This window comes from Pangasianodon hypophthalmus, chromosome 2 (assembly GCF_027358585.1).
Source record: "Pangasianodon hypophthalmus isolate fPanHyp1 chromosome 2, fPanHyp1.pri, whole genome shotgun sequence".
Lineage (NCBI taxonomy): Eukaryota > Metazoa > Chordata > Actinopteri > Siluriformes > Pangasiidae > Pangasianodon > Pangasianodon hypophthalmus.
In genome coordinates this window covers 8,781,109-8,794,271 of record NC_069711.1, presented here as the reverse complement: position 1 = coordinate 8,794,271, position 13,163 = coordinate 8,781,109, and the positions used below count along the sequence as shown (strand labels likewise).

Genomic DNA, 13,163 nt, shown 5'->3' with positions numbered 1-13,163 from the left:
AAAAAAAAAAAAAAAAAAGTGTCATGTTAGAGAGAAAACGGAAAATGCAAAGTCATCTGTCCTCTGTCTGGCAAAAATCTTACTGACTTTACTGACAGTGGAGACTCCTTGCATAAATGTTACGTAAACATATTGTTGCAGAAAGCTTTGATATCAGTGATTAGAAATTTTTCTTTGGCAAATAATACGTTTTTAAAAATGCATTTTTTTTATTATTAGGCTTATTTAGGCTTATGTGCAGCATCTGCCATACAACTCCCTGTGTATGAACTGTCAGAATACAGAAATGAAAATGCTAATCATTGGAATAAAAACCAGAACTATTGCCAGAGCCGTGCTATGATAGAAAACTAATGAAAACCGTCTGACCAATCAGCTTTGAGAATTCAAGGTGTCATAAAATATTTACTGTTTATCTTATGACACTGACTCATACGTCAAGCAATAGGCATGATTTAAGGTTTAAGATCAGATATTCCTTTTGGTCCTGTGCATGACAAAGATGTATGATACACAGCTGTAACGGTGCCCTGGTCAAAAGTGAGCATTTTTTTTTAGGCATATTTTCGGTAGTGCTTAAACATCAATGACAAGCCCACAAACCTCCAGACAAAAAAAATCCAGCAATATGCACATTACCATGTTCTCTGAAGTAGCTCTGAGCAGGCTGTGCCATTGTTTCAACCATTCTCACTATAATTACTAACAGTGCATGGACCCGCCCTCCATATTATACACAAATGCAAGATATGAGAAAAACAAAGTGGTCTATTGATATGGAACTTAACTAAAATGCCTTAGAATAAAATGGAGCAGACAAGATTAGAGTATTCTTTATTGTCTTTAGATTGTGTTAATGTGATAAGCTGATAGCAGTGTGTGTTCAGTGGTGCATAACAAAAGGCTGGGGTGAATAGTGGCAGTGTCACATTGTCTCACAAGGTAGAGGACATACAAAGCAGTCAACAGTTATCTGATTCCTGTCAATAAATCTTTTTTAATTTAAATTTCTGTATTTGATGACTATCTTTGACTCAACATACGATATGTTACCGAGAATATTAGATCCTGATGTGAACATTAACTGAAGCTCGACCTGTATGTGCATGATTTTATGCATTGTGATGCTGCAACATGATTGGCTGATTAGATAACTGCATGAATCATCAGGTGTACAGGTGTTCCTATTAAAGTGTACGGTGAGTGTATATTCGGAAAAAAATCCGAAAAATCATAGAGCAAACATTGTAAAAAGCTAATTAAAGAGACTATAACAATATGATAAAGCTGACAGTAAATATTGCAGATTTTATTTTTCTTTCCCATCTTGCTAACTTCATCTAAAGAGGTACCTAACTGGTGGAACCTTCTCACAGTCCTCATCTTCAGCAAAAGATGGAATGATCTCCAGCATCTGCTTGTGAGCTGGAATCTCAGTCTTGGTGACCATCTGGACAACGTCTGACACTCTGCAGAAAAGAAAACATTTCTCTCAGGAGGAGACTACTAACACTGTAAACTGTATTCAGGGCATACATGGAGAAGATTTATGCTGTAAATGATCACAGAGGAAGAGGGAGGTCACCATCACGCCAGCAAAACAGAGGAAGTCTCTGTTATGTTGCTAATTTTCCATGCAGAATTTCCTGCAGCCAGGAAACCATTGGTAAACCATTTGTATAATCTAGTACAAGCAGCTGAAAGTTACAGGGCAGCTGATAATGTGTTCCTGGACGAGGTGCTACATGGGCTTTCCTTTACTGTCGCTCCAACACTTTCACGTTAGCACACAAATGTGCGTAAACAGAATATAGCCGCTGCTGTTGCAGTATAGGGAGGCCACAACACTTGGTACAGAAGCTACAAATGACTCTGATTGCTTTGTCCTCACGTTTGTCTGTAAAGATGATACCCAGAATAGGGAAGGGATCCCTGACAGAAGCTGGAGCTCTTTCAACAGGTGCAAAGATGGAAGGGATAAGATGATGACTGGTGATTACCAAGCTGCTCATCTTTTAAAGCTGCAAACACATGCACAGTCCCTAAGGAGGATGGTGACCTTCCATTATCTCCAGCATCCACACATATGGATGGATTTGTGTGACAGAATGAAGAACTTTAACAGTGCGGTACAATTCCTTTCTGACTTTTAACCGGATAATGTAACTTTCGGAGGCATAATAATACAACGTAATGGTCGATATGGTTGTTTCCTGCTGGCTATCCATAGTGATTGATAGACACTGCACAGAAAATTTGCCATTTGGCATTTTATGTGCTTTTAGCCAATCTAGTACAACGAATTTAGATCTCAATTGTTCGTACGGCATTAAGACAAATGAATAACAGTTCCTTGTGTTTTCAATTACACAACTGTAGCCCAATGACCTACTTAATCCTTGAGCAAGACAGCAAACCTTGAGCAAACTTAATTTTTAAAAATTCTGGCCACAGTTGCTCATCCCGCATACATTTTGACATCTGTACCTCTTTAAACATTTATTTCCTTTCCATTAATAAAATTAAAACATTTATGTAAGACATGGCAACTTCTATTCTCCTAATGTGCAAAGAAAAAGGAAGTCTATAGGGTATAGTATCATTCACATATCAGCACTAATAAAGAAAAAATATATAACTCAAGGAGAAACCCCTGTAATTGTGACTACATAAGATTTTTTTTTTTAAAAAAATCAGGAATATATGAAATTATTAAATTTGATTTGATTTACAAAACTGCAAAAAGGAATGTGGAGAAAATCCTCACCTCTTTTTAAGTCGATCTGCATGATTGGAGTAATCAGCATACAACACTGCAGATCCGTAAAACAGAGCCGTGATGGTCAAGTTATAGTTTTCCTGAAATTTAGAGAAAACAACACAATTTTTCCAGGTGCTACACAATCATATGTGGTCATTTTGGCAGTCTACCATGAAAGAAACACATATTACATCCTATATTACTACAAAATATGTTGAAAATTAGATTTTTTTATACTGAGTTTTGAATTTCAGTAACACATTCTGCCTCATACCAAACTTTATCTCATTCGTTATGTTCAGAGCTTTCAAAGTGAACCATATTCAACTTCAATGGTGTGTGTGTGTGTGTGTGTGTGAGTGTGTGTGAAATGTGTCAGCTGGTGCTGGTGAGAAGGAAGATGGGGTCACTAGGGAAGTGGGGCATCTTGCTATTGGGTGCTGATGGAGAGAAGGAAAGAAAGGAAGGAAACGGGCACCTGATAGCCTACAATAATCAGTGTGTGGTGTGGTGTGATATTCAGCTCAAGTAGATTACTGTGTGTGTGTGTGGGTGTGTGTGTAAGGTTTTGCTTTAACCTTGACGTGTTTCAGCAGCTCTTCCACTGTCATTTCCTCCTGTCCTTCTTTTCTTCCCCGCACCAGGAGCTCATCCCAAAGGGAGTACTCTTTCCCTGCAACCTGCCGAGAGACACAACACATCAGGTCTTAACACACAAACACACTCCACAGCAATCACATCAGGAAAGAACACGGACATATTTAATCTGGTTCTGCAAAATAAATGAATTTCTTTGTAAAAATGACATCAGAGGTGACTAGGGATGTAGAGAGAGAAAGAATGAGTGGGAGTAGAAAAGAAAAACAAGACAGGAAAAAAAAAGTCTGAATGACATTCTAGCATTTTAATGGTATAATTGTTCATCTACAAGTCTGGAGAGTTGCCCAAACACAGGCCTCTCTGGGCTCCGAGGTCACATCCTTAGGGAGCTATAATGTTGGACCACAGCCACAGGAGTCTGTGGCTGGAAATACAGAATGATCTAATGCAGGCTGAGCAAAAAAAAAGTCCCACAAATATTCTGGACAAACAATAGACCTGCCACGGAAAACACCAAGCAGCTAAGAGCTTCTGTTATTCACGATAAGAACAATTTAAATTAATCTTGCAATCCTGACATCAACTTACTGTCCTCCTGTAAACTCTAGGTTTGAAATTTGAAATAATGTTAAAGTTATTCTGTCGGACTTGAGCTGGTTAAGTATGTCCAAAAGTCAAGAATAAAGTAGATCTATTTTTCACAAATGTTCTGTATATATCTAGATTTAATGCCCACAGAACCCATAACGCTCAGCATTCATTCAGAACATTTGCGTCTGAAAGAGTGTCTGTGTGGATTTGGCTGACAGTGTGGAACAAATTATTATACATCTAGCTCTGTGCCTAGTTCCACAGGATGTGCCTGATTCTGGCCAACGACACACACTTGTCCAATTCCAGCCACACATAAAGTCTATCAAAGAACGCATTCACGAAACACAGTTTAGCTTTTCTTTTCTAAATCTATTCTAAAATGTAGGCTCCAGCAACTTTCTAGCTGCCAAGAGACATTTTTAACATTCATTACAACTAGCCAAAATGGGCAAAGAATCAATGTAATGTATAGAAGCTACTGCATTTATAACCAACAGCTGCTCTATTTGGATATGCTGCATGCACACACAGGGACACTGTAGCAACACACGGATCTTTTATTTATTGCTGCATTGCTTTATCTCAAACCCAGACTTGTTGGTTCAATCAGTAGATCTCAACTTACTGCAGCACCTGCCCATTAACCTCCGAGCTGACACCTGATACCTGCTGACTCCAGACCCACTCATCTATTAAACTGTGTGTATGTGTGTGAGAGAGAGAGAGTGTGAGCGCACACACACACACACACACACATTAAGAGTATCAATTATTCCAAAACCCTGTTGTAAAGACATGAATTTACACAGCCTCATACATGAATGTGTCTCTACTGCCAGATATTTGGATTTTTCAAAGGCCTCAGTAGCATATAGCTTTAATCATATATTAATTCATTTATCTTTAGTAACAGCTTTATCCTAGTCACAATTGTGGTGCATTTGGAGTCTGGCAGTGGACACTTGGCAGAAATACACCCACACGCACATTCATTCACACCTAGGAGTAATTTAGAGTAGTCAGTCCACCTACTGACATATTTTGGAGGTGGGAGAGAACTGGAAAACCCGGAGGAAACCTGTGCAGACATGGGGAGAATTCCACACAGGCAGTAACCCGAGCTCAGGTTTGAACCGGGGATCTTGAAGCTGTGAGGCTTCCTGCTGCAGTCCAGGCCTTCCTCTGATAATTATTCCAGCCCTTAACAATATATTAACATTTCTACATCAGGCATATTCTTATGCATATACTCAGTGCAACCTATAAATGAAGACGAATACAATACACTCATCTAACTGAACAGTTGGGGGTGAAATTAAAGCAATTTAAACTCCAGGCATTGTGCTGTTATACAGTTTATACAGTTTATTTATATATTTTTGTCTGTTTCACTTGCTAAATGTCAACTTGATGCATTTTAAGAAGAATACATTGTCCTGAGGTTTTCCCCTCTCACAGGGAATGTTTGTCGACATAATAATCCAGGAATAGAATATTATTTCTTTGTACTATTTATAATATAGCCATTTCCACTGTGTACTGCTATTTTATTCCTGATTAAATCAATTCAACATTCATGCACAATACATCTGTATAGAGTAAACAAAATCATATTCACGTTGTCCTCGCTAACTCTTTCAGGAAGAGACTGTTTGAAAGCTAGGTTGGACTTTTGCCATACACTTCCTCAAGGAATGCCACAGAGCATTTGTAGCCAACCAGAGCTGAGGATCAGCAGCCGCACATGAGGGAATGGGATGCCAACTTCTCTACAAACTCCACAGGGGTTTCAAAATAAGCAAGAACACCGGAATCCAGACATTCCCTGGAAACCATTAAAACATTCCTGCAAATCTTTTTTCATTTTCTCACAGCTAGAAATGTCCCACCTAAGGAAGATTCAGGAACTATAGGCCCAGTTTTTATTAAATTATCACTGAATATGATTTTAACCATACTGTACAGTGACGAGGTACCTAAATAAAGTCTAAAACATAACAAAATATTTATATATAGTATAGAAAAGCATTGCTGTATATCTAGTTCAAAACATGCAGCAATGTTGGATTAGATTCTGGAGAAGCGTGAGGTTATTGCTCGCCAAATGGAGATCAGCCAAAATTGTCATCTGTTCTGCACATATCAGAGGATACATTGTAATCAGGGCTTCCCCTACTTCAACATGTGTCCTTACTCAAGCCATGCCAGAACATGGAACGTGATGGAAAGCACAACTTCTCCATTATATTATTTTATTTTATAGAATAGAAGCATGATGCACAGATTTAACAGATTAACCTGTCCAGAACCCATGCCCGAGAATCTCCCCGTGTTTGCATGGGCTCCTTCGGGTTCTCCGGTTTCCTCTTCATGTTCAAAAGCATGCTAGGAGCTTGACAGTCTACAGGGGTGAATGAGTGTGTGAATGTGTGTGCATGGAGCCCTGTGATATACTGGTATCTAGTCCGGGGTGAATTCTCCAGCTTTGTGCTCAGGGTTACTGGGATAGACAACAGCTCTACTGTGACCCTGACCAGGATAAAGTGAAGATGAAAGAATGAATGATGAAAAAGATCTGAAATATCTCTTTGACCCTGTGTATTCACTGCCACTCATAACTTACAGTTCATTTATCCATACAAACCTGCAGGATAACATGAGATTTACTAGAATCAAAACAAGTGTCCAGTAACCTGTTGGCTACAACAACCACTTCCCATTCATATTTCTAAGAATGCTTTACGATTTTTCCCAGTCACAATGAAAATTCCACAGCATCCCAATATCTATAATGTAAACAATCTAAAATTTCCATTCTTGCTGTTACCAGACAATAATTTTTCCTGTTAATGGGTGCATGTTTCCAGTATGTCTCAGCACAGGAAATATGACAAATCCATTCACTAGCCTGCCACGCAACAACATCTAAATTACAAGAATAAACAACCAAGTGTGAATTCCTGTCCTATGCCTAGTGTTCCCAAGATAGACTCCGGATCCACTCATCTAACCTGAAATGATTCGGTCTTAAAAAATATTGGCTTATTGGGAGCAACAGAATCACTTTCAAGGGGGACGTCAGTGGGCAAAGTACTTTCATCTTTTTCACACACACAGACACACACACAGACACACAAAATATCTAGACTGAAATAATAATAATAATAAAAAAACAGCTCCAGTAAATATGCACTGAGGTGGTGGCTAAAATGCCGAAGACTACTTTAGTGCCAAGCGTACAATGAAATTTTTAAAACAATGGCCAGATCTGAGACAGGAAACCCCCAAGAAAGAATATTACCCTATCGTCTTTTAAGCTTAATCAAGCCTTGCTGAATTCAGCTGGAAATAAAGATAACAGTAACTGTCAAATACCTCTAACAGGACATGCAAAATAATATAAAATATAAAGTAGATATTTCACAGTTAAGACTACCAGAAGACTGCCACATTTTTCTTTCCGCATAAACTTTGCACACCATGATTAGGATTTATTATTTTTGCAGATATTGCCAGGCCATGGATACAATAAGCACACTTATTAAATTGTGGTGACTGAAAATTCTGTTCACAGAGGTTCAAACAACCACATGACAAAAACCTCAAATCACGACTGTGAAACCAAGTCATCACAAGTCCAGCCGTGTTTGTGTAAACAACAGCTAACTCAGGAAATCCATGGCGCTTGACTTATGAGGAAAAAAGAACAATCCATTTCCTCTTTCTCTCTCATGTGAACACACTGCTGTACTGTATTTAACACGTCCAGCTGACATGACCCAAACTGCCATTATAGGATGGTTGGCCTAGTGCTATAACAGAGACCATTAACACAAGGAGTCTACTAAAGACAATACGTGGCATGGGATGATAAAGACTTGAAAATCAGCTAATTCAAGAGTGTGAGAGTGTTTAGAAGTGAACAGAGAAAACTGGGATATTCCAAATGGCACAGTGTAGGTGTGTAATGCAATACCACTATCTATATCTGCATCTGTATTCAGATTTATACCTAAGGTAGTCATGGGCTAAACCTGAAGGGTTTTTTTTTGTTTGTATGGGTTTTTTTTTATTATTAAATAAGAACCCTATCATGATGTCCCTGGAAACACTGGACTGGAAAAACTTGAAAAACCCAGAGGTAGAAATGCCAGCACTGTCAGCACGGTCTGTGAATTTTGGCTCAACCAGAGCTACATGACTCAACTTCATAATGAGTCTCGACTAGAGATATGTAGAGGAATGTTTTTTAATCCTGCAGTTACTATTTTTGTTTGTACCTGTATGTGATATTTTCTAGCAAATTTAGTTGGTTCTATCTCTAAAAATAGAAATAGACTTGCAACCTAATTTCAACCACTGCGACCCTGACCAGGCAGTTACTAAGGATGAGTTAATGAATGCTGTAAATGCATGTAAATAAATGTGGTCTTTATTTGTCCTTCAAGCTTCATATCTGACTGCTTATTCATACTGCATGAAAGTGAACACTTCCTGCTTATGCAACATTTTTCTTGCATCCTTCAGGATCCCAGTGACATCAACCTCTAGTCTCAACCAGATATCTGTTTAGATACAAATAAAATTTCTGTTCGTTCTCAATAATGTATTCATATATTCTATATTTATCCTATTTATAGTCAATCAATTAGTTATATAGCTTAGAGCTAAATATCAAGTAACACGTCAGACCTCATAGTAACGTTCACTTCCTTATTGTGGCTACAGTTCTGACTATGTAAAACAATGCGTATTCACTCACTTTTAGTAATTTTATTTTCTATTCATCAGGACAGAACAGATGGATCGCCGTCCATTACTACAGAAGCTTAAAGGAGAGTGAAAGAAATTGAAAGTGTGTCCAGGATTAGGTGGTGCTGACTGACCCGAGTCAGTGGAGCGACATTACAGTGACAGATGTCAGTGACCAAAACTCTTTCTTAAGCACTGCTTTGTTGTACTGCATTATATATCTGTTGTGTCATTATATAGCTATATAATACATTTTAATTCAGTCAAATTATATGATATATAAGATTATCAGAAAAGAAAAAACAAAACAAAACAATAAATGTGATTCCTGCTTTGACTTCATTACAGCACACAGACTTAGGCACTGTTTAGCTCACCCCCCTTCCAAGCCCTTATTCATTTACCCTTTAACCTCTGCATGCATATTGACCAATCCAGTAAAGTAGGTGAACAAAGGAGGGAGAGGGTTGACAGAATGGTGTTCGTCTCCTGAAGGCTTGACACTTACTCTCTAGCTACTGCCTTCTATTCAGCGGGGCCTTTGACGTGTTAAATAGCAAACAGAAGTTGGAGCAATTGTCTTGCCAATGAGGGTCTCTTCACTACACTGACGACTCGTGCCAGAAGGACTCCATCAATACAGGCTACAAACAAATGGTGCAGTTTGCCTGAGGGGCCCTTTTACACACAGATGTAAACAAGGCCCATATATCATCCTCATGTCCATCTGGTGACAGGGTCTCATCCCTTATGAAGAAATCAATAGTCATATAAATGTAGAGCATTGATTACCAATGACACGGTGATATGTTTCTACAGGTTCTTATATAAATCAAAGTGGCCTACACCAAAATGTGGGTGTTTTAGCAAATGCCATAATTCAAATAAAGAGAACCAGTGTAGGCTAGCACTCCTTTTGCAATTGATATGTTTCACTCTCCAAGTACTGGCTTTCCACAGACACAATAATCTACAGATGTAGACTTTAAATAGTCAGCTAAGAGCATGATCAATAATCACTGACTCACTCATCAACAGTATTGATCAGTATTGATTCTTTTAGTCACATGGGCTCATAAATGTCATCTCGTTAAGTGTAAACACCACTTTTGTGCAGCCAGTGATCACATGGACCTGCATCGCACAGCTGTGTATGTGGGCTCCGGCATGTTAATTCATATGCTTTTGTTCTGCCAACTGTGTACAATTAGTGCAGTGATCTATACATCTGTGTCACACACCACTGGCTGAGTGCTTGCATAAAGTTTAACTAAAGCTAGCTGTATCATATAGGGCTATATGTACTACTAAATATTCTTGTGTTGCACCACAAAACAAAATTACTTCAAGTTTGTTGACACCTGACCATAACACTCTTATGTGCTTTTTGAACATCCCTTTCCAGAGTTAGCCCCTCTTTGCTGTTATAATACTCCACTCTTCTGGGAAGGTTTTCCACTAGATTTTAGAGTGTGGCTGCGGGGATTTGCCCATTCAGTGAACGGAAATTGTAAACCTACAGCATACACAGCCATTCTAGACAATTGTGTGTTTACAACTTTGTGGAAACAGTTTGGGGAAGAAACACATATATACACATATATATTATATAAACTGTATGTAAATCTTAACCTAATCCTAAAACCTAATCCTAAATTCTCTTGACCAGGAATCAAAATAACATAGCTGACTGATTTAATTATATAGATGCACTCATTGGTAGCAATGAACCTTGTGTTGGTCAACAAGTTTATGTGCACAGAACTGGTGAAATATCAGAGCAAACTGAAATGGACTACTACTCAAAATTAAGTACTGTAACTGCTTACAAATTTGGATCAACCAAAGAAGATATATACTGTATATACATTACTTACACTACCAAGACAAATTGAAGTAACCAATATAAATATTGTTTACTTACAAACTAACTAGTAGTTATTAAGCTCTTGTATTGACTGCAGTAAGAATGAATAGGTAGTGTAACCCTACCCATATGTTTCCTAATCTAAGCAATGGGGACCTCAGACTATACACAGAGCTCTCTGATCTGTAGAGGTCTGAATATCAGTTGAAATTGAACAGAACTAAAATGTGGGCTAACTAAAAATCATAAACTAGATTCACAGGACCTTTTATACAAGCATGGCTCATATGCAGCCCAACATGAACATGTGAGACCTTTAGATTGCAGAGCTATAATTTTGAGTATGGCGAACCTTCAGATGAAGGTGTAAAATACCCTGTAAACATATTAATATATGAATCATTTATCAGTTTCATACTGAAGACTTTTACTTTGTGAATTAGCTGTTATTCCGAGGAACAACAGTATATTTAAGTAAATAGCCCTTTGGTTGTTGAAAGCACAGGCATGACATGCAGTTAATTGACCATATTTGCTACAGCCGGGGTACCAAACAGGCACCACCAAGAAATAGAAAAATGTCTGGGAAACTCAAGCCTATCTGCTTTTCTCACAGACAAGGTAATTATATAAAATGGTGATAACACTTGGCTTGACTGGTGTCGAATGGCCAAAGTGTAGGGTTTGAGATTGGAATGAACCAGACAGGAAATGAAGGCAGTTGGGGGTGGGTGGTGTAGTTGGTGCAGACTGAAGGCCATCTCAAATGGTTCGCTGTGGCTCAGGGAAAGCAGCTCCATTGGCATGGCTCACACATTTTCATTTCTCTGAGTGCAAGAGTGAGGCTAGCCAGGTCATTCTCACTTGCTGTGGAAAAAAAATCTAAACATTATGCTTGTATTATTTTTGTAAATCTGAGAAAACCGCTGTGACTCTTGTGATATAAAGATATTACATCTGAAGTTCTCAAATAAATCTTTGCTAATGCAAGTGCACTGATGCTCAGAAATTGAGCTTTGGATATACTGAGCAACTGCCAATCTGCCACGTAGATACATAACAGCAAAACCAGCCTGTGTTTACTGGAAATATCACTTCCTTGCCTCACTAGATAATGCAACGTCACCCGTCATGCCACACATGGCACGCAAATCACAAAATATTTTACTAGAGACTCTTTAGAAACAATTACCTCTGTCTAGTTTAGTTCTTCTCTCAGGATGGGGTTCCTTTTTCTCCCTGAGGCCAACACATTATTTACATACAGTATATAAAGCCATTAAATGCAATGATGTAAAATGCGTGCCAGGCCAGACCAACTTCCTATTTTTGGAAAGAAACTGTTCAGCTATGCATGAACACAAGTACAGTATGTCTTGCACAGAATTTTTGTTGGGCAGAAGCAGAATGTCCTATTAATAATATTAATCACAAGCATATATTATTTGTAACTTAGTAAAATTAAACAAGAACAACAATGTGTACACATGGTATTCGAGCATAACCAGGAGATATGTAGGAATGGGATAGTAAGTAAAAATCACATGAATGAAAAATGAGAGTTATGGCACAAAAAATAGATGGATTGTGGAAGCAAATTCCGAAACATTGAAAAACCTGCCACTCACGGAGAAAATTCAAACATTAGGCCCATGAGTTAACTGGAAGTAACAGTTTAGCTAGGTTTTACTGGATTACAGCAGTGTAGAGTGTGTAGGCAAGGACATGGATTTTATATTGAATATATTAAAAGATGGGTAAAATGGTTGGTTTAAGCAGATCTAAAGTCTAAAGAGGGTTTTGGTCCATCCTGTACTTTACTTGGATTTGAGCATTCTTAAAATTGAGCGTGGGACTGAAGTTGCAGAGGTGAACGAGTGCAGGGATGGTCAAAATTAATCAGAGATTTAAATAGCAAATTAGTAATAGATGTATGAGTTAATAATAGTAATATCCTGTATGAGTTCAGACTCCCAGTGTACTGCCTAGCCCATGATCATAATAAAAATAAAAATAAAAAAACAGAAGTGATGTAAACTGTGTGACAAATCAGACAATTTAACATGTGCCAAAAGGTCAGTAACACACTGAACTTGTATATCACTTTTTTTTTTTTTTTGCTTTGTCGCACAACTAATTTTGTTCAATGCGAAATTATAATGGCATTCAACAATGAGAGGAAATATAATTAAATGTTCGTAGGGTTAGTTCCCATGGTTAATCAGATGGACTGATAGATGAGGGAGAGAGCTGAGAGCGTGGAGGTGAAGTAGCAGGACCCAGCACAGTCATGCTGAGGATGGGAATGTGGCATAGGACATTAAATCAAATAATATCAATCATTTAAAAATAAACAATATCCACCAGTATACACAAAATATGAATATATGTGAAATTGTATTTCAAATCCGTGTGAATGTGGCAATGTGGCAGGCAGCCTGCTGTAGCAAATGTAAAATATCATTGTTCTTTTTACCACTTAGGAGACTCGGCATCCACACACACACACACACACACACACACACACACTGCAGCAAAAGAAAGTTTTTTTAAGCAAATCCATGATAATGATTGCCAGAACCCAGGTCA

The 13,163-nt window shown here is 38.1% G+C and overlaps 1 protein-coding gene across 1 annotated transcript in view; it reads right to left on the bottom strand.

The window, feature by feature from the left end:
• Positions 1 to 817: 817 nt before the first annotated feature.
• Positions 818 to 13,163, bottom strand: part of uba7 (ubiquitin-like modifier activating enzyme 7) — a 48,728-nt gene continuing 36,382 nt past the window's right edge. Inside the window, exons 22-24 of the mRNA XM_026915122.3 lie at positions 3,340 to 3,441; positions 2,768 to 2,859; positions 818 to 1,469 (exon numbers count right to left, since the gene is read on the bottom strand). Coding sequence (XP_026770923.3) covers positions 1,337 to 1,469; positions 2,768 to 2,859; positions 3,340 to 3,441 — 327 coding nt within the window. The 3' untranslated portion in view covers positions 818 to 1,336. The remainder of the gene's footprint in view (positions 1,470 to 2,767; positions 2,860 to 3,339; positions 3,442 to 13,163) is intronic.